Source organism: Tauraco erythrolophus, chromosome 1 (genome assembly GCF_009769465.1).
Source record: "Tauraco erythrolophus isolate bTauEry1 chromosome 1, bTauEry1.pri, whole genome shotgun sequence".
Taxonomy (NCBI): Eukaryota; Metazoa; Chordata; class Aves; order Musophagiformes; family Musophagidae; genus Tauraco; species Tauraco erythrolophus.
In genome coordinates this window covers 107,405,174-107,429,255 of record NC_141465.1, presented here as the reverse complement: position 1 = coordinate 107,429,255, position 24,082 = coordinate 107,405,174, and the positions used below count along the sequence as shown (strand labels likewise).

The following is a 24,082-nucleotide window of genomic DNA, read 5'->3' as shown; positions in this document are numbered from 1 at the left end:
AGGCTAGCTGTCTTTAGATAGGGATTACAGGTGGGAGAAACCTTCTAAGTTCAAGTCCACACTCCTGCTGCCAGCTATCATTTGCGGGATGACTTTCATAAACTTATCAACTGTTCAACATATGACTTGTTAATTATTTTTGCATTTTTTTATGTGGTGGTGTTCTTGGAACACTTAACTCAAAAGCTTGTTCTTTTCAGTAAAAGCTTTTTCCCTAATTTCCAATCTAATTCTTGGATATAAATTGGCTGTTTTCTCATCTTATCCTTTATCTTAAGAGCTTCCTTCATCTCCTCTCATAAATTAGGTTCTCTATTCCCATGGTCATCCTGCTAGCTCTGGTCTAATGGGAGTCCATTGTTCTTGAAAACAGATGATCAGGATTGTGATCTGTTGTCCAGATAAGGTCTCACTAAAGCCTTCTGTAATATAATTGCTATTTTCCTGTACCCTGGGAATGTTAGACAATTCACTATGATTTTCTGTGCCTTCCTATTTTTTAATTAAGGAGAAAATTTCATAATTATATTCTGTGATGGAATTGGTCACTGAATGCCTTCTCACAATATTTCAATTCTTTAATAAAAGATGTGTTTGACAAAAAATGTATAATAAATGCATTTGTTCTTAGCATTTACAGATGCATTTTTGCACTTGATACTTACTCTTGTTTTCCTAACACTTACGTGTGTTTTGTTACATAGGCTTGTATATTTGCCTTCCACAAAAAAATCACAGAAAAATAATTTTTCCAGCTGCTGCTGCAAAGCATTTTTAGATGTCTGTTAAAGATAGTTGTTACTTGTTTATGAGTTAGAAATACTCTATCTTTTTGAGGCTTTAAAACTGTGTTGAATCCTCAGTACCACAAATTGAAAGTAATTTCAGAACGTGCTGCTATGACTTCTCCTGGTGAAGGGAAACTGGCAGATTTTTGTGCTGTACTTGGTGGCAAGATAAAATTAAACTCTGGAAAAGCCTGTTTTGCCTCCACCTTGTTTTTTGAGCTGTCTAGGTGATAATCCGAACAAACAGTGCGCATTTGTTTTTGGTTCAGGAGAAAAGTGCATGAAGTGCATAGTTTTCCCAGCCTTTTGAGTTGTCTTGCAAAAGAATTCTGTCTCCCTGGTAACGATTAAAACTGGCGAAATTGCTCTTTGTTGGAGTCCCGTCCCCTGCCCAAGCTCAAAAGTCTACCAGCGCTTGGCACTTCCCCCTTTGCATTGGTGCCGTGTTCCCATGATCCGTTAGTTTTGTTCCTTTATGCAGACATAACTTTGGTAAAAGAAAAAAAAAAACACAAAGGCTTTAGCACAGTGTGGCCTTTTCCTCTGCTGTACTGCACATGCTTAGAGCACAATTTGTCAAGGATAATGTTTACAGAAAGGCCAGTGGGTCTTGAAATGTCCAAGTGTCTGCGCAGGTTCGGGTTGCTGTGGGTTATACGTAAGAAGGCCTTATTTTAGCTTTTCTTGTTACGTGCATTGTGTTTTGCATAGCACTTATTGCAGTGAAATAACTATAGCAAACTCGAGTGATCTTTTAATCCATTCCCCTGCTTTAATAAGATTTATTAATTCTAGTTAAATATCTGTTAGCTTATGTTGAAGGAAATATGTATAAAATTAAATACCTATGTGAATGTATTGGTCATTGATACTGTATATTGCCAGGTAGAAGTCCAGAGTACATAGCACTTAGTTTGTTCCTGATCCATCATGTAGGATATAGGATCTCTTTCTCATGCAGATTGATAACCAATGCAACTTTCTTAGTCAACATAAGCAGAGATGGATAGTCCGGGTTTTGAAATGGAGTAGCTTGTTGAAATCTCGCGCCCTTCGTAAAGAGCCCAAAAGAAATAGCTTTATCAAAATTGAGACGCCTGCGTTTAGGATGTTTCTCACCACTTCCGAGTCACTATCTTGAGAAAGATACATGAAACGTTGCTGCCACCTTGAGGCTCTCACTCTGTTTACACTGTGGAAGTTTAATATATTGAATCTGTTTTATAAAAGTTAATTATTGGGAGTGTGCAGAGAGGGTCTGTGAGCAATTTCAGCAGATGTTAGCCAAAGACACAGCTGGGGATGGGAATGGCTTTAAAGCATGATGCTTGATTGAACCTCGTTCTCTGTAGCAGCAAAAAAACAACAGAGGGGGGACTCTGCAGAGTGAAGATTTGCAGGAGGAGAGAGATTGACTAGTGAGATCTTCTGCCGTTGTTCATTTTTATAACCCCAGGAGTGAAGGGGGCACAGAATTCCAGTGCAGACTAAGGAGCATGCTGTTTGTACAGTTTGAGACTCTGGCCCTTGTTCTTTGAAAGTTTACAGCCTTAATTCCACCAAATCTGCAAAACAAGCTGAAAAAACTGTTCAGCCTGGTATATCACACTTCTTAAAATCAGACTTCCCCTGCTCCCCAGTTTGGTGAAGGTATACATTCAAAAATCTGAAGAACAAGAGATCAAGGTGAGTGAGATCTTCTGTAAGAGCACTTAAAAATGTGCCCAGGTGATACACAGGTTTAAAGAACAGAAGAGTTTCTCAACATCCCATCTGCTCCTGTGTTTATGGGAGATCTTGTTCCAGATGAAACCAATGAAGGTCTTGCATTTGCTTTCTCTAGTCTCTTTCCTACCTTTCTTCTTTTCCCTAAAGGGAGGGATAATCCAGTGTAAGACTTTTCAGCTTTGTGGTTTTATATTAAATTTAGATTTCCATTACAAGAGGAGAGACTTGGAGCAACTGTTAAATAAAGTTAATTCACTAAATTACATTGTTGGTTTTTTTCGACCAAATCCAATGATGGTGACATTGATGGATTAGAATTCCTCAGCACAATGGTGTGGAACAGGAATGCGCTGTTGAAAGCACCGTGATTTGGTGAAATTTTAAGTGTCCTCTGCCTTATTTTCAATTTGACTAGCTATGTCATATTCCTCTAGGTTTTTTGGAGTGTTGAGAGGAGAGAGTCCTATTATTAATATTAACTGACTATTGAAATGACCTCTTTTTATATCCCAGAAGAGAAAAAATGAATAAAATACAAACTTTTGGTTTTTTCCTGCCAGATTTGTCTCATGGGGACTCCATGATAGTATAAACAGCAGTTCTGGCACAGTGGAAAGGGCTGTAGGGGCAGGGATGGCTGAGGCAGCCTAAGCGGCGTGTCTGGGGCATCACTGCAAGGATGGAATTTATTGCTGTTACTGTTACTGTTGACCTGATCCGTCTTTCAGCCATGTTGTGAGAATGACATAGTTATCATAAGAAAATTTCTCAGAAGCCTTGTATTTAATTAAAAAACCTCTTTTGTTAGTATCCTGCTGTCTGTTAATTCTTGTGAGTATGTTTTGTAGACAGCTTCTTTTGGTACTTTTTCCTGTCTCCAGCTGAAGTTACACTGTGGCTGCTTCTCTTCAGATTTTATTGCCTAGTCTTCATGCTGAAAATTTACTGAATGTGTTCAAAATGGTATTCTTCCATTCTCCTTCGACTGTGTTGAGGTCTAACATGCTTTCTGTGTCAGAAAAATGTATCGGGGGGTTGGAACTAGATGATCTTTGAGGGCCCTTCCAACCCTAACCATTCTATGAATCTATGATCAGTGGGGCTGGAATACAGTGCCAACTCTGTTTAGGTTTGAAGATCCTGTTGTGTGTCCTCACCGTGATATAAGAGATTTAGATAAAATCATTCAAAGAGAAGATGAGGCAGGAACAAATTCAATCCCTTCAGACCCATCACCTCACACATTTACCCTCTCAGCCTCCAGAGTCTTTTGGTACTTTTCTTCTCTCCTAAACCTCTTCGTCCCCATGCCCTTGTTCTAGAAAACTGAGTCCGCCTACCTCCTTGCCAAACCATCATGATGCTTCTCCATCTTCTTCCTCTCTATTCCAAATACTTTTCCCACCTTTTCTTCTTCTACCTGCATTTTGTCATTTCCAAGGTCCCTACGTGCTCTTGAACCCTCCCTTTTTAGACTTCTTCCCTGTACTTGCTAACTTGCAGTCAGTTAGCACTAGATTGCTTGGAAAGTGCTATAATTTTTCACGGATGCCAGTGCTATCATTGCCTGTTTAGTTGTCCAAAACTATCTTCCATCAGTCTTATTCCTTCCCTGAGAATGATTGAAAATTGAGAATTCATGGAGACCCTGAATTTGCAATTGTAAAATTTAGTTAGAGAAAATTAAATAGACAGATGGATTTTAAGCATTGCAAAACAGTCAATATAAAGGCAACACAGCCACATCTGCATAGGACCCTGGGGAAACTTGGCTTATTAGTTACAGGATGTGGTATTAAAGCATATGAGTCTTTGGTTTTCCTTTTTGTTTAAGTGTCTTCTGTGTAACTTACAAGTACTGAGTTGCTTTCCCCTTTGATTTTCATAAATTTTACTGTCAGAACACTGTTGGATTTTATATTCACTTCATTCTCACTGTTCAGTATGCTAGAGCGCCGACAATTGCGAAACATTTAATCTGATCTCTAAAGGAGTTTGTGAAACTGCAGGATGAGAAGGCCATCCATGTCTACCGAAGGGAAACCAGTTTTCTGTGCTTCTTAAGCTGAATGCAGTCCAGACTCTAGTTGGATAGTAGAGGAGTGTTAAATGAGTAAAAGCTTAGTTTTCAAGCTTTGATCTTGCTTTGATTTTACTGCAGCCAGTATTAGAAGCGTACTTGCCTGTCTTACCACCCTATAATAACAGCGTATTTATCTTGCAGTAATTACATTGGAAGTTGAAATGGTCTTAAAGTAATTGAGCCTTGTTCTTCTACAAATAACTAAGTAGTGTCTTCTCAATGTCCTGAGAAAGTAGTTTTAATTTCCTGGAATGCTCTGTTCTCAAATCACAGTTGGAGCAATTTTTCCATTGTTACAGGAATTCCAGTCCCTTCCTGTGGAATAAAACTATTCATTTGGGTCCTTCTGTGGTTGTCAGGTGTGTGTGTGACAAAACGTGCAAAACCATGCTGCCCATGAGATGGCATTTGCGTATTACATCACTGCTGTGTTTATTTCAGGGAGGGTAATCAACAAGAGAATTAGCCATTACGTTTTGATTGCTTGTGAGATTTAGTAAATTTGTATCTCAACTGTACATTGTTAAAAAGAAATGGATCTGTTCTACAGAAAAGTAGATTAATCTAATGATCATTTAGTCATTTTGGGTGCTGCAGCTTTTTGTGTTTCTCTGAAAACAGAACCTGAAACCCTATTCTTTCCTTGATAAATTTGAAAGGAAATAACTGCAAGCATTACAACTGTACAAGCACAAAGTATCTGGCTTAGATAACTTTTGATACACTAAAGGAATATTACTTACTAGTAAACTTACTAGTTTTCAAATGTGCTAACTTACCTTTATACTGTCTTTACTTATGTAAACTTAATAGAAAATTGTACGTGAAGATGCAACTCAAGTGTCTGATGGCAGGAATGTGCTATTAGAATTTAGTTAACACTGGTTTCTAATGCTAATTATATTTCCAAAAGTATGAATATGCAAAATGAATCTGAGATAAGCATAAAAAGGTAATGCCCTCTTCGCTTTGTTTTATTACAGTCAGAGACTGGAAATGAAAGCACAAGTTGCAGACGCATTCATAGCAAAATTCCAGCTGACACCGGATGAAATGAACCTCCTTCGAGGCACGAAAGATGAGCCAATTACTGAGGTAGCTCAATGAACATTAAAAGCTTTGCCCTGAGCTAAAATATGCAAGTGTCCTAGCTGAATTGTACATGAGATCTTATTATCAGTTTGTAATTTATTTTTTTATGGAGTAATGTACCTTTTAACAGAATAGTGAATTTCTGATGAGCTTGAAATGTGTGGTGAAAGATTCGAGTAACAAGAAAGAAAATCAACATTAAATTCTAGTTTGTGTTGTGAGTTTAAGGGGCAAATGAGCGATTGTGTGGTTCTGCCCTTAAAAAAGACCTGTATGAAGGCTGAATTTTCAGTGAAGATGTTTTAAAACTTCATCACACTCAAATAAAGCAAATGAGAAGTTCAGTATGTAGTACTACCCTTGTGCATGTGTGTGTGTTTCATATGTGTGTATATAGGTATTCAGTGGCTCGAAACAATAGAAGCTGAGGTTTTCCCTCAGCATTATTTGGTTGATGAACATATTAAGTGCTGACTCACTTTGCCACCTACCAAAACAAGTTTTTGAATATGTTTATGGTTTGAATAAGGCACATTGTTCTGCAGTAAAATCAACTGAATAATGAGAAAATTGAGTGCACTTAATAGATTTTTATTGTTGTAGTTGCGTAGAAACCTACACTTAAATGTAGACTACCTGCTGAGGCATACTATCTCATTTTCACAGGCATCCTGTTCTCAGAGTATTATTAAAAACATGGAACAGATAACCATAAACAGTGCTAATGAAAGCATAAATGGAATGTGTTAAATGATTGTGCACTTGAGTGATTGCTGTGTGCAACCATGAAGGAACATTCAGGTTTCTAAAAAGCACGTGTTGCAGGGAACAAAGACAGCAATGCTGCGCCATTTTTTCAGTGCTTGGTTCACAGCAGAACAAGGAATTAGTCCTTTTGATACTTTGATCTGTCTAAAAAATGTGCAAAGTAACTGAGATATAATCATAGTTGTGCTACTGAAATGGCAGACTTCAGTAAAATCATGAGAGTGCTTTTCCCTATGATAAAATCGAACAACATGCTTTAAATGTTTTTAGTCAGGCTTCTGTTTTGGCAGAAAACTGTGACTTGAACCAGAATGAAACTCTACTTTCCTGAGGCAAACTGTGTTCAAATCAGAAAAGATACAACAGTTATGTCTGAATTCACTAGTCTCCTCCATGATACTGGAAAGATGAGCTCATAATAAGACAGGTGTCTGAGAATGTTAGTGGATTTCCATTTGCTCTCTAAAACAGTAACAAAATAACCTTTTGGCCTTTATGTCCATGCGTTCTAGGGTTTTTTTCTTCATTGCTGCTGCTGAGTTATGCAGGAGGGAAGGATTGTCCTGGAAAACTTTGGTCTAGTCTATTGCAAATGTTTGATTTTTCTTAGAAATTGTTACCTCATTATATGAAAACCAAAAATACCAACCTGTAATCATTGTAATTTATTATGTTTCAGTTTGCTCTTTAGTTGCTAATGTTAATGGAGAAAACATGACGGAATGCATAGTAACGTCCTCAAAATCTCCCCTAAGTGTTAACTAATAACTGTAAAACACACATATACCACATAAAAGACGGGTTAAAAACACATCTTTGCTGCTGTTAATTTTTTGTGCAATGGGAAAGAAAAAAATCCTAAGACTTTTAAGGTGGAATGAAGGGTGAGAAGTGACTGAGCGGAGCTTGTGTTTTAAAAGCAGCAGTTGGAACACAGACCTGCAAGGAACATAAATATGGGATTGAAATGGAGAGTATAGAGTCCTAGAGATTTGAATGAGAAGTTACTGCTTTCAAACACTCTTCTTTTTTGCTTTTGTTTTTTTTTTTTTAACTGATTTAGGATTTTTTCAAGGCTTTGGGAAGAGTAAAGCAAATTCACAATGATGTCAAGATTCTCCTCCGGACAAATCAGCAAAGGGCAGGGTGAGTGCTACTTAAGTGAGTGCAAGATAACCATTTACTCATTAAAAACAGAAGTTACAGCAAGGTCTCATTCTTTACTTCATATGACTCCATAGAGTATTTCACATAAACACAAAGAATAGTAAAATATTTCTAAATTTTCATAGTTTTAATAATACTGTATTTTATTTGATTTGTACATGCCTTTGCTAGTACTTCCTAAAATATTATTTGCAAAGAAAATCTTTTTGTCTTGTAGCCTGGAAATTATGGAACAGATGGCTTTACTGCAAGAGACATCTTATGAACGACTTTACAGATGGACTCAAAGTAGGACTAAGAATGTTTTTATGTTTATGAATATTATTATGATGACTCCTTTAATTCCTTGATGTGGATTGAACTCAGCAAAAACCCTTTCCAAGATTCATTAGCAAGGCTTTGCATTTCCTTCTTAGTGAAAGGTTTGTCTAAATGCTAGCTGTTGTGAACCAAATAGTTAATTAGAGATTCTGTCCTTTTTTTGGGCCTATCTTATCTCTGTTTGTAGAACTGTATTATTTATATTTTCAGATGTCTTCCACAAAGAACAACTACAGTTTGATAGTCTAAACAAATTCTTAAGTGTATTGCATTTCGTTTCTTGCAGGTCACAGGGAAGTTCTTGTTTTCGACAATTTGGTAGTAACATCTAGTTTTCTGTGAGGAGTGGCTTATTACATTTAAAAAAGGAAAAAAAAAGTCTTATTTTGTCAGAGTGCTCTTTTGAATAGTAGGCAATTATATTTTCACATACCTACTCTGGATCCAAGTATCAGTGTTCAGGGGAACATCTCGATAGTGTAGAATGTAGATGCTTTTGTATTATTCCGTCTTCTCCCAAGACATTCACAGGAAACTTTATGAAAAAGAAGCTGCTGCAATGCAATACTATATTCATTATTTGTTCATGAGTGGATTCTGAAGTCTCAAATACTGGTTCAGTCTAATGAAAATTGATCATTTTTATGCCAGTGTTTGATTTAGTTTATATGATTTCCACATTCTTGCATGGAATATACAAGATTATATAGTTAAGGTTATTAAAGTAAAAAAAGCCAAACAATCAACAACAAAACAAAACAAAAAAACCAAACAAAGCGAAAACCAAACCCAAAACAAACCCACAGTGTGCTTAAATGTTTGCTTACTTGTTCTTAGTGGTTTACCTGGAATATGGTAAACAGTTGTAAAGGAGCCTGACGGAATTCTGATGATTGAATGATTTAACGTTTGTACATGGACGCAACCAGATACTAAACTTCCTTTAATTTTTATTACTGTTGAGATTTGTGGTGGACATCTGTTTTACAGCGAAGTACTGCTTATGGGAGAAGTTAATTATGTTAACATGAGCTAGGCCAGATAGCATGTTCTGAAGGCTTCCACTCAAAAACCTTTGCGTTTTTGGCTCATTTTCTTGTTTGACAGCTTGTTATAATAGGTATTACAATGTAAGAATGCACTTTTTATCTATGTTAATACTTTATAGATGAATGCAGGACTTTGACGCAAGAATCATGTGACATTTCTCCAGTTCTTGCTCAAGCCATGGAAGCCTTACAAGATAGACCTGTCCTGTATAAGTAAGTAAATGTTCGTGATTATCTTGAACAGAAATGAGTACCTGCAGCCTATAAAATTTAAGGATGGGCATGAATTACAGTGCTAAGGATGGTGGACATCTAGTCTTGTGTCAGATTTAAAAAAAAAAGAAAACAACACAACAAACACATTTCAACTTCTTTAAATTTCAGAAGTCTTTTTGACTGGATTGCGGTGCAGTGAATATCATTGGACTTCTTTCAATTTACTGATTTCTAATTTAAGTAAAATGTCAGATTGTTTTTATTTTAATCTAAATGAATTGTGAATTTCTGCTGCTCTTGTAGGGTTTTTCTGAAGAAAGAAATGCTGTCCAAAGCATGTGATTCTCTTATTTAAATTCCTAAAGTAAAAATTTGATGAGGCTAATTAGCTTTTACTGATGTGCTCCTGATAGTAAGAATGTCTTTCATTATGAGTTCTACGATAATCTAATAAAAACAATCTACTATATATGGGCCTCTAAAGTGTAGGGTATTTATATACATATATATTTATATGTATAAAAAATATACTGCTCTTTAGTTCTTGTTCAGAATTTGCAGAAGGGACTGCTCAACGTAAATGAAATGGTAGTTAGTAGTAGAGACAACCACCAGATGGCACTGTAAGAACTGTTTTTGGGGTGGCTATACCTGAAGAAGTGGTACTTGGACTTCTTTGCTCTTTAGGGTTTTTTGAAGCATACATTCATCACATTTTGCAACTATTGCAAATTACTTTTAGCCACAGGCATCCGGGACAGCAGAGCACTAGGAAGTCTTTCAAAGGCTAGCCTTGTCTTTAAAAGAGTCACACGTGCAAAGATGGGGGTATGTGACACTGTAAATCTTCATGGAGCAATTTACGGGGAAAATGCGTAGTGCAAGTGGACCTTAAAAATTCTGTCAGTGGGAGAGAGAGTGCACATCTCGACATGCTCAGTCGGTTCTGCTAGTTAATGTGAGGGAGAGGTGGTGTCACTTGACCTCTTGCAGTACATCGGGCAGTAGCTGGGGATTGCAGAGTCCTTGTTTTCCCTCCTTCAGGCCCTCTTTCACAGCTGAAAAGGATCAGTCGCAACTGTGTTCACAATATTTTATAGGATTCTTTATAGATAGGGTTCATATTTTCTGTAATAAATATATTTTTAAATTGTGTTGCTTTCAAACATCAAAAAAACGTTGTTTTGCTTTCTTAACATTTATGGAAAAAACTCTGTCTTCTATATAAACCAACAGCTGGCTGGTTTAGAATAAATCTGCAAAATACACTTCATTTTTCTTCTGACATCTCTCTCACAAACGGCAGTACTAGTGTTACCAAAGGTACAACTTGGTAGGTAGGACTTTTCTTCTGCCAGAAAGGCAAAAGTAAACATTACTGTAGAAGATGCAACCATATGTCTCTCATTATAGATTATCATGCTTAACCACTTGCTACAGGAGCATTTGCAAAATTGTAGTGCTGATGCTTTACGTTTTAAATCTTCAGATTTAGTTTATTCCCTTCCAAAAATTTTTGTATACCTTTAGTATGTAACAAACTGCTGAGTTCAAACTGTAAAAATTCTGTTAGAGAAGAAAGTAATTTTAAATTTTTGTTGGGTTTATGTATATAAGCACTGCTGTGTGAACTAAACACTTCCTTCAAATCACTGCCCTTTGATCTGATAAAGATTATGATTTGATTGGGTGAAAGTGAGTAAGATGGAGAAGGGCAGGAGTTTAGAAACAAAACTTCAGGTTCTTGTTTTCTTATATTCACGTGTATCTTGTTAACTTTAAGGTGGCAGAAAGATTGCACAGACTTTTGGGAACTGCAGTCAGTAGGGATCTGAAATAAACAGTTTGGTTTTCACTTCCTGTTTCTAACAGAAAAATTGAAAACTGTTTCATAGAAAATACATGGAGTCATAGCTCAAAGCAGTGTTTCTCTTCAGTTCTCCACCCTGGTGTTCAAAGCTTTCTCTTCACCTCTTTGCTGTCCTCCCAGTGATCATTACTCTACTGGGTTTTTGAAAAATTGAAGCTGGGCTGAAAAGAATCCAAGTGTTGTTTTCTTCCCCTAACATAAGTACGTGTAATAACATAGTAGTAAATACTGTGTTTCTAGTGTAAATAATAGTTATTACTGAATTTTTTAAGATACAGGATTTTGTCGTGGCTATACCAGTTCTGGGAGGTACTCCCCGCCCTATTGAAATGCACTCCCACAATCCTCTGAGAGCAATAGGAAAATCAGTAGTTTTCTTTTTAAAGAAAAATTATCGTTATTAAATGCTGTTTTCAAAACTAAAAACAGGATCACAAGATCTGTTTTACTGCTGTATTTTTAATGATCTATTATATAGCTGCTTATTGGAGGGGGGAAAAAAAGGCTTAGCTGTTTTTTACAAATATTTGAGATTTTCACTGCAGCACTGCTATTCCTGAACTGTAGGTAGTCAGCAGAACCCAGATCCCAGATCTCTCCCACTTTTAGTTGCATAATTTTTGTAAAGAGGAATTTATTAAAGACTTTTTTCATTGGCCTTTTTAAAAAAAAAAAAAATTGCAGATATTTACTGTCTGAGTTAACAAGTACAGCTTATGGAAAAAAAAGATTTAAACAGAAATTTCAGGATCTTCAGTGTGCTTTTTTTCTTTCTCTTTCAAATAGTAATGTAGCTTGAAAAGAGCAAAACTGAAGGATCCCTTGGACTTTTTATAGCATAATAGAAATCTAATTGAACTTAACTTGGAAAATATTTGACACAGTGTGTTATTTTCTTTTGTGTTGTGTTCTCCACATCTGTTTAATTGTGAATGCACTACTCATTTAACTTCAGTGAGTAACATGCTTTTTATTATTATTATTTTTATATCTGTTCAACTGCTGGGTGTCATTGGTAAGTGACACCATGCTTACTCTTTGGCATTTCTTCAATTATATTGGAAAAATAAACTATCACTTGTATTTTCTTTTTCTCCTGTGTAATTTATGCGTGTTGTTCAAAATGCTTAAATTTGTTTTTTCAGAAAAATCGTGTTCTATGGCTTGAAAAAACCCTGTTTCTAAGCAGTTGTAACAGGAATGTTGGCAGTGTTCATTCCCCATCCTTCACTTGCTATCATACTTCAGCCCCAACAGGAAGGTTGCTCAAAAAATGAGTCGTGAATGTTCTTGGTACCTCCTCTACTACTAGCAAGCCGTTTGAGGTTGTGCACTCGGGGCTGTAATTGTCCATCCATTAAGTATCTAACTAAGACACATTTGATTAAAACCAGTGAACGGCTATCAAATGAAAATAACTTTTTTGCTACTAATCACATGGTGGCCTAAAAGAAGAAGGAAAAAGCCTTACGTTGCAGTGCAATAAGTTGCTGCTTCTGTCCGTCAACTGGACCACGTGTGAACAGGGGTCCGACACCCGTCAACAAATGCTTATATGTACAAAGATGGAAAAGCTGATTTTTCATTTATTTATTTATTTATGTGGAGTAAGGCAATGGGAGGGTCAAGGAAAAGTTATCTTTAGTATCTCTTTCGAGGAGTGAAGAAAATCAGAAGGTTTTGAATGCTTCATAGTAGAAACATTGATGCAAGATTTCTAGAACTATAAAAATGAGCTAATAAACTGTGATGAGATGAACTGTTTTGTTTTACCCATTGTCATGTTTCAATAACAGGTACACTTTGGATGAGTTTGGAACAGCTAGGAGGAGTGCTGTAGTCCGCGGCTTTATAGATGCTCTTACTAGAGGAGGTCTGGGAGGTACTCCCCGCCCTATTGAAATGCACTCCCACGATCCTCTGAGGTACAGTACTAGCAAGGACGTATATGAAATAATCCTTCTTTTGCCTGTTGGCACTTTGAATCCCTGACACCATAAACTGCTTATGTACGCATAAATTTCTGTCTTTATTTAGGTACGTAGGAGACATGCTGGCCTGGTTGCATCAAGCTACAGCTTCTGAAAAGGAACACCTAGAAGCTATGCTAAAGCTTGTAACTATTGAAGGTAGTACTAGATTTTAAAACATAAATTGGGAAATGACAGAAAGTAAGTCTGTGATGAGTCAGAAAGTGTGATTAATTTCTTAGGCTGGCCTTCAGTTATGAGAGTCTGAGCTTAGATTTTCCTGGAAATAATTTCAGAATGGCTGATGGTTGCATTTTGCCAGAAGAAAGCCCTAAATGAAGAAGAGTATTTAAAAAATGCACTCCTTTTATTTTACTATGCTTATAGTAGATTTACAGTAGATTTACAAAGGGACATTTCAGACTGTAGTTGAGAGTTCAAAAATTCTGTCTAATGTATATGAAAACATACCTCTCCGGAAATGTTGTTGTAGGGTTGCTCATTGATATGTTGAGGATTCGTTATGCCTTGCTCATTTGTTTAGTAAATTTTTAAACTATAATTCCTTCTTCCTATAATTCTCTTCCTTCTATGCTACAAGTAAAATGGAATTTTCTTCTGTCATGTAACATGTCATTATAGGCTTACGAAGGTCAAAGTAGGCCACTCATAGACACGTGAAGCTCTCCATTAATGGAACTACAGATTCTCATGCTTATTCTTCAGCGCTTTTGCTCTTTTTTAAGTACATTGGACCTTTAAGACCTTTATCCTGTAGAAGCTGTGGTATGATTTGCCTCCATAGCTTCAGCTGAAGACTTGTTTAATAAATTAAGCGTGTGTACTCAGTTGTAACAAACTCAGTGTAAGAACTTACATTTGATCTCTATCTGGTGACTCTTCAGACTATACATCTTAATTGAGTCCTGCTCTGGGATTTACAGTTAATATGCATTCTCATTTTCCTTACTGCTGGAAGTATTAATTGGCTTTCTTAATTAACAGTATATGAGCAAGGAGACTGCTTAGGATCTGTTGTAAATCAAACTGAAGGAATGTTGTTGGTTTTTAACTACAGTTATAGTGTAGTATAGAAGTAAATTTAATACTATTTACTGACCGTGTCTCAGGGAGACAGGAAAGCAGGCCTCATGATGGTTGTATGGTAGAGAAAAAGACATGGCAGTTTTTTGTGGATGACTGTCTGATGCTTCTGCTGTAACCTAGGAGTCCTTCATGAAAAGCTGGCCACATGGAGGTTGTGACTGTATCTGGTTCTGCTGTAGACTGTGCTACTGCTGCTGCCCAGTCCTGAATTCTGTCCTGAAACTGTCCCACCTCCTTGTGCAGTGCTTTATTTAACTCTTAAATCCCTTGGCCTTCTGGCAGGAAGTCAGGCTGAGATGCTGTGACCACCTAATTAGATACATTTAGAACAGTTCAGCCATTGAGCAGAGTAAAATACTTCAGAATATGTATGTTTTGGAGAAAAATATTTTAAAAAACCCTCCAAGCCAAAATTTTTGTTGTGAGAGACTAATATGAACAAGAGATTCAATATTTCTGTCTGAAGCAAAAATACGTTTTCCTAAGCTCTTCAGGAATGGATTTGCCATCACTGTCGTACAGTTTTCAAGAAATGTAAAGAGCTTAGCTTCATACTAAGAGCAACAAAGCCTGGGAGATGCTATCTGTTAACTATTCCTATACAGCTTTGGGAAATTTTTTCGATGACAACGATAGTTATGTGATAAGATCTGTAGGACAGAACAGACTTAATGGGATACCACTGGGTTTAATAAGAACTGTTTATGGGAAGTGCAGCTTTGTGAAGTACCTTGAGATTATATTCTTTACCATGAAATCACAGAAGGGTTTGGGTTGAAAGGGACCTTAAAGATCATCTAGTTTCAACCTCCCTGCTGTGGGCAGTGACAACTTTTATATAAATACAGACCTTGAGTGGTAGTGACTGATAAGTGGGTACAGTCTCTACATTACTGAGAGATTCAAGTTGAAATCCCTGTATTGTTGTACGATCTTGAGGTGTCTGGTTGTGCAGGCTACAGCAGAGATTGAGTTAATTTCACATAGCCATTTAAAAAGTGGACATCTTGTTATTCGTATTTATAGATAATGACAGAGATTTGCCTCTCCAGAGGACAAATCTTCCCAGCAAAAGTTAAATCTAACATGGGCATTTCTGGAGACTTTCATCACAACTGTTTGGGTTTTTTTCCCATTCCCTACAGGGGGAGCCCAAGCAACTAGTATCGATAAGACACCGAACTGGGAGTCTGAAGTTGGGACAAGCATCTTTCCCTATAATAGATCAGTCAAATGTTTTAACTTTAATTTCAACTTGAGTAGCCTTTTGCAGGTGGAACTGGTTTTATTATTTTAATTCCGACTTCTCTGTTCTGAGTTCAGATTTCTGTTTAAATGCTTCTGTAAGCTCTGTGTAATTTCAAGACTATGGAGAATGTGGTAAATCACAGCAATGCAGAAATGCATAGCCACATGTACAGCTATAGGTGAGACAGAGGTGGATTTGGTCCCAGTGGAAGAAATGTGTGCATGTCACATTTTTGGAGAGATGTTCCCATCCCAGTTTTGACTTTAAAGAGAAGAAACTATATAGCCCTTAATCAACTATGCAAGAATAGCTTTTAAAAAGTTTTAAAATTTGAAGCTTACAAAGGTTAACTCTTTAAAATTAATCTGACCAAAAATACTATTAAAATTTTAAGCACTGAAAACATGTTCAGGAAAGTTAAACTGTTTTGCATTGTACTGTCCAAGCATAAAGCATCTGGTTTTCTTCTTTGGAGCTTAGGTGTTCTGCTAACAAGAGCCTTCCAGTCTTACAGAGATTTTTTACTTGAGGATTGCAGGCATTCTGTTTAAGAGGAGCAACAGAAACCCATTTTTCCTGGAGTAACAGGAACCCAGCGGCAGAGCAGAAGCCAACTGAACTCCCAGAAGGATCTCTCCCTTATAGCAAGATGCAGAAAGAAAAATAATACGTGGTGTAGCAGGCAGACAGAAGCATATCTTCAGTAATGAACTGTTTTCTAAAAGTAAATTTTGAGTCTAAGAATTGTTTATTCCATAATTCTTTCTCATCAGTGTGGTGTAGTGATACTTGCAACAGTTATATAACCCGTTGTGCTGGAAGATTTCTTTTTACTGTTTGCTGAATCTAAAATATTCTAATTGGACATGAAAATGTATGTGAAGGCATAAGCATGTGATGTATCAAGATTGTAATTCCATGTCCTTTGGCATTTGAACTTGTCTATTTTTGCAGCTAAAACTTTCATACCCAAGAACTTGTTGTTAAGTCAATCTGGTCTACATACACTATCAAAAATGTGCTAGGTGCTTGTTATAGTGATGAACAGTAAAAGTGTGGCTGCTCCTACTAAAAATGTGTAAATCGTTAGGGTGTTTCTGGGAGCTAGTCGTTACATAACACACCGTCAATACTCAAATATACAAACACGTTTTTATTATCTTACCGATTTAGTATGCTGAAATTCTTCCAGCCACCTCACCGAATTCAGTCGTTTCTGCTTTTGCGGCTTTTCACATATCTTGGTGTAAAGAGACACTGGCACACATCTCTGATCTTTTATAATTTTTACTCTCAGAGGTAATCTCTTTTAGTCTGAAATAAGGTCTGCAAAATATAGCTTCAAGTCACCTGATTTCTGTCACGCATCACAGTCGTTTTGTTTACTGTTCATTGCATGGGTCCCATCTGAAGATGAACTCCTGTTGACAAGTTTTAAATTAGAGTTAAAGTATTGCTGTCTCCATAAATCTATTCAGAGTTGTTTCTGAAGTGAGAGCTTGAAGATCTGTTGCTTTCAGTTTGATTGATTTATGACAGTACCAGTTGCCATGCAACAATTCATTTGTGTTCCACGATAAGATAGAGCAATATTCTCTTTTGTATATAGTTCTGTGAAAGATGAGTTTCAGTTGCTGCTGGGGAGGAAGTGTCTGCTGGTGCTGCAGCACACAGCAGCGTGGAGGTACATACGTGATTTAATTTGTGATAATGCCCTGAGCACGTCAGTACCGAACGCGGACAGACACGTGCGTTCACGGTTCAGGCCTTTCAAAATGGTACGTCCTGTTGCTCCGTGAGCATCTCACTGGCCTTTTCTGTTCTGTTTAGTTTCATGAAGTGCTAATATTGAGCCTTACTGTGACAGTTTCTTGCTAGATCATTTATTCTTCCCCTTGCTTCTCCCTCAAATCCCCAGGCACTATGTTGTGCTGGGAAGCAATTGCATAACATAAGGTAACGACTCTCCAGGACTCTGCTTTGTCATACAGCTATTTCTTAAAGGCTGGGTTTGAAGTTCACTGGAGGTGTAAACTAGTCTTATGGAGAAAAAAACATGCAGTTCGTAATGCTTTTTATGGAGGAGTAGCTCCTACATTTGCTTGTTTGTTTTATAGTCTTGAAGAAAAGAGAATTACATTTGCATAATCTTAGCATATGTTTGCATTAACTGTAGGTGTGGAAGAAAATATTCAAGAAGTAGTTGGCCATATCACAGAAGGTGTCTGCAGGCCTCTGAAGGTGGAGTATTTTATTTTCTTTTGTTTTTCTAAATATAAAAGTTGTTCTGTCGTGGTTTTCCAGAACCTGTGTCCCCATCTCTACAATGCATTTTCATCACCCTTGGTTGAAAGTTAGATTCTCAACTTTGAGCATCATAAACCCCTGCAAAATTAAAGATTCCGTAATTCATAGGTATCTGGTTTAAATAGCCATATGTGAGAGATACTGGGATATTAAATCTGTATCTTGATTTTGTTTTACTTGCCCTAAAGTTCAGAAGTCAGAAGTCCTTATGTACAAAAATTCAGCTTTGGGATAAGAACATAGAAATGGCTGTAGTGGGTCAAATGAAAAATTGGCTTAATTTACCTCGTTTGTCTTAGTAACTATTAGCATATGCTTAGGAAAGTGTACAGGTTGTGCAGTTGTATCATGATACTTCAGTGGGATAGTTTCCTCCCCTGTTTGTGGACTTACTGAGCCATAGCCACTGTCAGTAGTTTTTCCTTACGTTAATATGTCGAGCCGATATAAATTGTTGGTATTCACAACATAACCTGCAGGAGGGAATTGCATGATTTAACTGTATGCTGTGTGAATGTCCTGGTTTCAGCTCTTTTTAGAGCTCCTTTTTTCAAATCTTTTTAGTTTTGTTTTGTTTAACAACTCCAGCTCTTGTGTTGAAAGAGACCATGAAAAATTATTTCCTACTTAACATCTTCTTGCTACCCTGATTTGCTGTATTTGTTGCATCCCTCCACAGTTGTGTTTTTTTTTTTTTTTCCAAGCTATAGCCTTAGTCAGTTTAGGGGACCCATTTGATAGAAATCAATAATGATCTATCAAATGATTGACTCTCTGATTGATTAGATGTGCTTCACATAAGTACAAAATAAAATAATCAATGTGATGAAGCTGATACCAATAATTGCCTGATGGTGCAGCGTATAAATCTGTGTTTTTAAAATAAAAATCTAGTATACTAAATACTACTACAATAAGTTTCTTTTAGGATGCTGTAGCTAAAACAACTGTGTCCAGTTGCTAAATACTTAGTCTCAAATGTTAACAGGTAGCTTCTGAATACTATATGTGCGTTCCTGATAAGAAGAGATAAGGTCTGAAGAGAGGTGAAAAATCAAGAAAGTACCATTCAGAATATCAGAGTCAAAGAAGGGTTGAGATTGGCAGGGACCTCTGGATGTCATCTGGTCCAAACCCCCTGCTCAAGCCAGGCCACCTAGAGACAGTTGCCCAGAATGGTATCCACACGGCTTTTGAATATCTCCAAGGATGGAGACTCTGCATCCTCTCTGGACAACTTAAACCAGTGCTTGGTCACCCTCACAATAAAGACATGTTTCCTGATGTTAAGAGGGAACCTCCTGTGTTTCAGTTTGTGCCTGTTGCCATGTAATTATGATCATCCTTCACAGCATTTAGTTTTTGACCTGTAGAAAAACACTTGTCATATTAGACAAACAAGCTATTATTACAGCTTATTTGGAAGATCTTTTCCAAGCTTTCTGTGTCCTTCTTGCATACTTTAGTTCTGTTAATACTGAATGCTGATGTTTGAGTTCAGTATTTCTGTGCATTCCAACAAAGTAAGTATGGATAGAATCAAACCTTTGTGTAAGTCAGAGGGTGTTTTGGTCTTGAGTACTTGTAATTTGTACGGTTTGGTACAGATTACCTTTCATTTTTATTGCCAAACTCTTTAGACTTGTGCACTTCTGCTATACGTAAAAATATCCCCGAAATGTTGTTGATAGTTACTGTGCTAATAAAAATTTAAAAAACTAAAAGAACAATTAAAGACTTCCCATTGCATTCTGTATTTTAATATAATACAACTTACGTTAATTCGCTGCCAGTCTAGACTTCTCAATATAAAATATGCAGTGCTTATTGTTTCCCCTAGGGAAATCTTCCACAGCAAAAAAAAAAAAAAGCAGGAAAAAAACCCCAAAAACTCCCAAGCAGAAAAGCCTTCATACAATTAAGTTAGATAATTGCAAGCTGTCGTGTTGAGAGGAACAACAAAAATAGACTCGGTTCAGAAGAGTCTTTTCTGCAATACATTGTTCTTTCTGAAGATTGTCCACAAGAAGAAAACTAACTGCATTGAGTTCAGGGAAAACACTCTTTGCTGTAGTTGTATGGCACCACAGTATACTGCTTTTTCTAGTGGAATTCTGCGGATGTTTGCAAACCTGTCACTTTGATTTGAGTTGATGCTAAAGTATAAAATAGCTTGATAAAAGCTGAGTCATAGAATTTCCACAGGCGCTTTTAAATACTTACAGAATTATGTAGAATTTTCCTACTGGTTTATGCCTTTCCATGTGATTGTACAATATGATACAGTTTCCTTACTTTTGAGGAAGGCTTATGCTTGTGTGCAGTATAAATTGTCCACGTTTTTTACTGATAGTTGATTTGAGTTTTAGGCATCTAAGTGAATCTTGAGTAGTCACTAGTCGTAGATCTTACCACAGGCCTCTCATTTCAGATGAAAGTAGGAGGACCATAAAAACCATTTAAATTAAGGTCCTTGACTTTTCCACAGCACTTAAGATGAGGTCAAAACTAACAAAATTATTTTGATGTCTTACTTAGACTTCAGATAGTCTTTTATGGTCAACTGAATACAGGACGCATGGGATTAGGAAATGGTAAGAGCTGTAAGTCAGGACTTCCCTGAGCAGGTTAGGTTTAGTCACTTGCAAATTGTGGTTCTGTGCGGTGGAGATTTCTGTATGGGAAGCAGCAATGCTTCTTTTCCTGCTTTGTTTTTTAGTTCTCTTTTTTGTTTCCTAATCTTTCCTAATCCTAATATTTTGTTGTGGTTTTTTTTTTCTCTCCTTCTTCCTATTCTGTCTTTTTCTATTTCTTAATTCTTTTCGTTATTTTCAATTCTTACTGGTTTTATTTTTTGTCAGTGTTTTGATTTGCATCTTTTTCCCTGCTGCTTTATAATCTTTTGCTGTACACCTAGAGTATACTCAGTATCCCTGCCCAAGTGACCTTTTGTGCAACATGGGAGATAGGTATTTGTATATATACCTCTGTATATACACGTGCCTTGAAGAGCAAAGTTAACCGGAGTGCTGAAACTCACTTTGTGCATTGAGCTTTGTGAATAAGAGTCAAAAATTATTCTTTGTTTTTGGTCTCTGACTTAGATGCAAAGGGAGAGGATTGAGGAAGCATAATCTTAGGTAATTCTCCCCGCAGCTGGCTCTGACGAGAAGGCATTGCTGCACATCGTGCCCCATCGAACAGCAGACAAAGAACTCGGGAGAGCGGGTGGCTGCTGGTGATTTGTGTGTAGCCCTTTCACGCACAGGCACATGGGAGAACAGGGGAGCGATAAGTCACTGTCTGGCACTGCTGCATGAGTGCCCAGATCCCTTTTATGAGTGGATTGAGACTGTGTGTACCATGGAGACAAGACATCAACTGTCCAACTATAAAGACAGTCAGCGCTGTTTTGGTCTGTGTAGCAAATATCTCCTGGTTGAGACAGTTAACATAGCAGGTCGTTAGTTATAAATGTATCTAATTATGTACTGGTAGCAAGTATATAATCTCTTCTTCAAGTGAAGGAGAGATTGATCCAGATGAAATTTTGTCTTTTGGGTAAAATACCTAATAGTTTGGATGTTCTAAATTGCTGCATGATGTTAATGAGCAACTGTTGTAGTTTAGGGATTCTACAGCTTTGCAGCTCTTCAGCACTGGGGAGAATTCCAGTATGTACTGGTATTAATCCATCAAATGGTCTCATTTTGAGATTTTCAATAACAAGTTGTAACAAAAATCTGTCAGGAAACAGTTGATGGTTTTGGTGATTTTTTTTGATTTTTTTTTTTTTTAAGAATACATACACCTGCTTGTTTTCTACCCAGATGTTTGGCAGCCAGGAAGCACTTTATTTCAAGTAGAATGTTATAGTTAACTGGACCTTCTCTTTTAAAATTTATTTCTGCTTAAATTTATTTTGAAAAAGTCAGACATCTATTGCATATATAGAAGTTGCATAGAGGTTGACTTTTAGAATGTATGACCTGAAGGATGCTCGTATTTCTTTATTCTGCAGGTTAGAATTGAGCAGGTGATTGTTGCCGAGCCAGGAGCAGTTTTACTGTACAAGATTTCTAATCTTCTCAAGTTCTACCACCATACAATCAGGTATGCGAAATTACAAAGTATGTTAAAGATGTCTTTTTTTATTTATTGTATCTATAAAGATCAATGTAGTAAAAAGAGTATTTTCATGGCTTAGTTTTTGCTCTGTGCAATGGAATCAAGGAGAAATGTGCATGATGACAAGCAGATGCCATTTATCTGTTGACATTCCTCCATTCATATCGAATCTGCTTTAGAATATAGCATCAATTTGCCACAGAAATGGTTTCTCTTATTATACTGTGTAGACACAAATAATATAAAAAAAAAACCCACACAAAATATTTAAAATTACAAAGTTAAGTCTCCTTTAGGAAAACGCTATAATTAGATTATGTGTAGAACTTCAGTTTTTATCTTCCTTAAACAACTATGTTTTTATACTGATTTTTCTAGTCATGCACTTGCATTTTTCTATTGGGAAGATACTTCTGTCATTCCATATCTCACTGTTTAAGGTGCACCAGTCATCTTCCAACCTGCCAGATGCCACCAGGAACACAGAAACTGGAGAACAGCCAGAACCGCTGGTCTTGTACATGGTGGCATTTGCAGTAGTGCATACTGGTTAGAAACAGCAATAGCAGAAAAATCCTCCTCCACAGCCCTGAACTGAACTGCTGAGAATTTGAGTCACTAATATTACTACTTGAGTTTTTTGCTGTCTGAAAAGACATTTAGATGTTGGGCAGACTGAGATAAAGTGGTTCTTGGGTATCCCCCACTGTATTTAAAATCTTCAGTTGTGATGGCACTACAGATCTGTGGTAGAACACATATAAAAAAAGTCTTGTAGTCTTGTAAAATGGAACAAAACATATTTTATTCCTGATCTTATTGTCAAAAACAGCTGAAAGATTTTTGCTTTTTTCTGTCTCCAAAGTTTGTATTTCCCAGTGGTTATGAAGTTCTGTGCAATTGAAAACGTGATGTTAAAATGGAAAATCTTAAGCAGTCTTATCTGTTGGTTTCTCTCTTACTAATGATACATTTATTTAAAGTCCATGGAAGTACCTTCTATGGGCTGAATAATTTCCTCTGTATGGAGGGAGTGCACCTGACTAATGAACAGAAAATCCAATTTGGGAAATTATCTATTAAACACAAGAAGATTATAATCTGAAAATCAAGGTACAAGTTTAAATTAGTCCTATAATGATGCAATGAATTTTTACTGCCATTTTTGTAGCTTAGAAGTGCTTTTAGTGTAGACAGAAGGTGTATCCATGAGAGGTGCATAGTCATGTAGTATCATTTAAGGTTTCTGCAGTATTCATGCTAAGTATATTAACTTGATATTTGGAATAGTGCGGCATGAATTACTGTATTTTTGGAGATGCCTAACATTGCAATGAAGAAAGAAGAGACATGATACCGTCCTTAAAGGACAGTTTGACAGAATAAAGTTATCAACCTTTTTTGTTTATTTAATCTGTTTTCTATAACAGGAATAGATTTACAGAATAAAAAAAACAAACAAACAAGAATCCAGTAAACCTTAGAATTCTAATAAAAAGTTTGTGTAAAGCTTAGATAGCCTGTACTATCTGCTTAATGACATAGTTGATAATGCTTGTTCTCACAGTCATCTTATGACTGAATCTCTCTGCTAATATGGAGAACTGTTCCCTGCAATTATTTGTTGTAAATTTTCAACTTTGAAAAAATTGTATTTGAAATACTATCTAAAGTATCTGACCCTGTCACATTCCCCCCGCCTTCAGATTATTTAATTAGTCTTAATTTTGTTTTCAGTGGTATTGTAGGAAACAGTGCAGCCACACTGTTGACAACTATTGAAGAAATGCATTTGTTGAGCAAGAAGATATTCTTTAATAGCCTGAGTCTTCATGCAAGTAAACTAATGGACAAGGTTTGTTTCAAAACTGTACAGCTTTCATGTTTGAAAACACATGCTTTCATCTCCTTTTTGTATAGTAAGATGATTAGATGAATAGTTGTTTTATATTTCAGCTTTTCCTAAAATTGAAATTTTGTAGTTTCTGTATTCTAGCTTTGGAAGTACATAAAAAACCCTTCCTGTCTATGTTTTAATTCTTCTAATAGTTTTATTTTTGTGAAATACGTCTTAAATACTGTTGTTGGCAGCATTTGTTTACAGAACAACACAGCAGTTTACATGTTTTTAACATCTCTGATAAGCAAAAAATTTAGGAAATTTCCCTAAGTTCAAAGCAAAGCAAAGTCAGCTGATTGAGTGATTTGTATTAATGCATCATTATTAGGAATTATGCAC

General features: G+C 36.6%; 1 protein-coding gene across 1 annotated transcript in view; it reads left to right on the top strand.

Moving 5' to 3' along the window:
• COG6 (component of oligomeric golgi complex 6) overlaps window positions 1-24,082 on the top strand; it is a 62,709-nt gene that overhangs the window by 15,102 nt on the left and 23,525 nt on the right. The window contains exons 5-13 of the mRNA XM_086620843.1: window positions 5,583-5,694; window positions 7,523-7,605; window positions 7,844-7,914; window positions 9,116-9,209; window positions 12,879-13,007; window positions 13,120-13,211; window positions 17,585-17,649; window positions 21,737-21,828; window positions 23,581-23,698. Of these exons, the coding sequence (XP_086476969.1) occupies window positions 5,583-5,694; window positions 7,523-7,605; window positions 7,844-7,914; window positions 9,116-9,209; window positions 12,879-13,007; window positions 13,120-13,211; window positions 17,585-17,649; window positions 21,737-21,828; window positions 23,581-23,698 (856 nt within the window). The remainder of the gene's footprint in view (window positions 1-5,582; window positions 5,695-7,522; window positions 7,606-7,843; window positions 7,915-9,115; window positions 9,210-12,878; window positions 13,008-13,119; window positions 13,212-17,584; window positions 17,650-21,736; window positions 21,829-23,580; window positions 23,699-24,082) is intronic.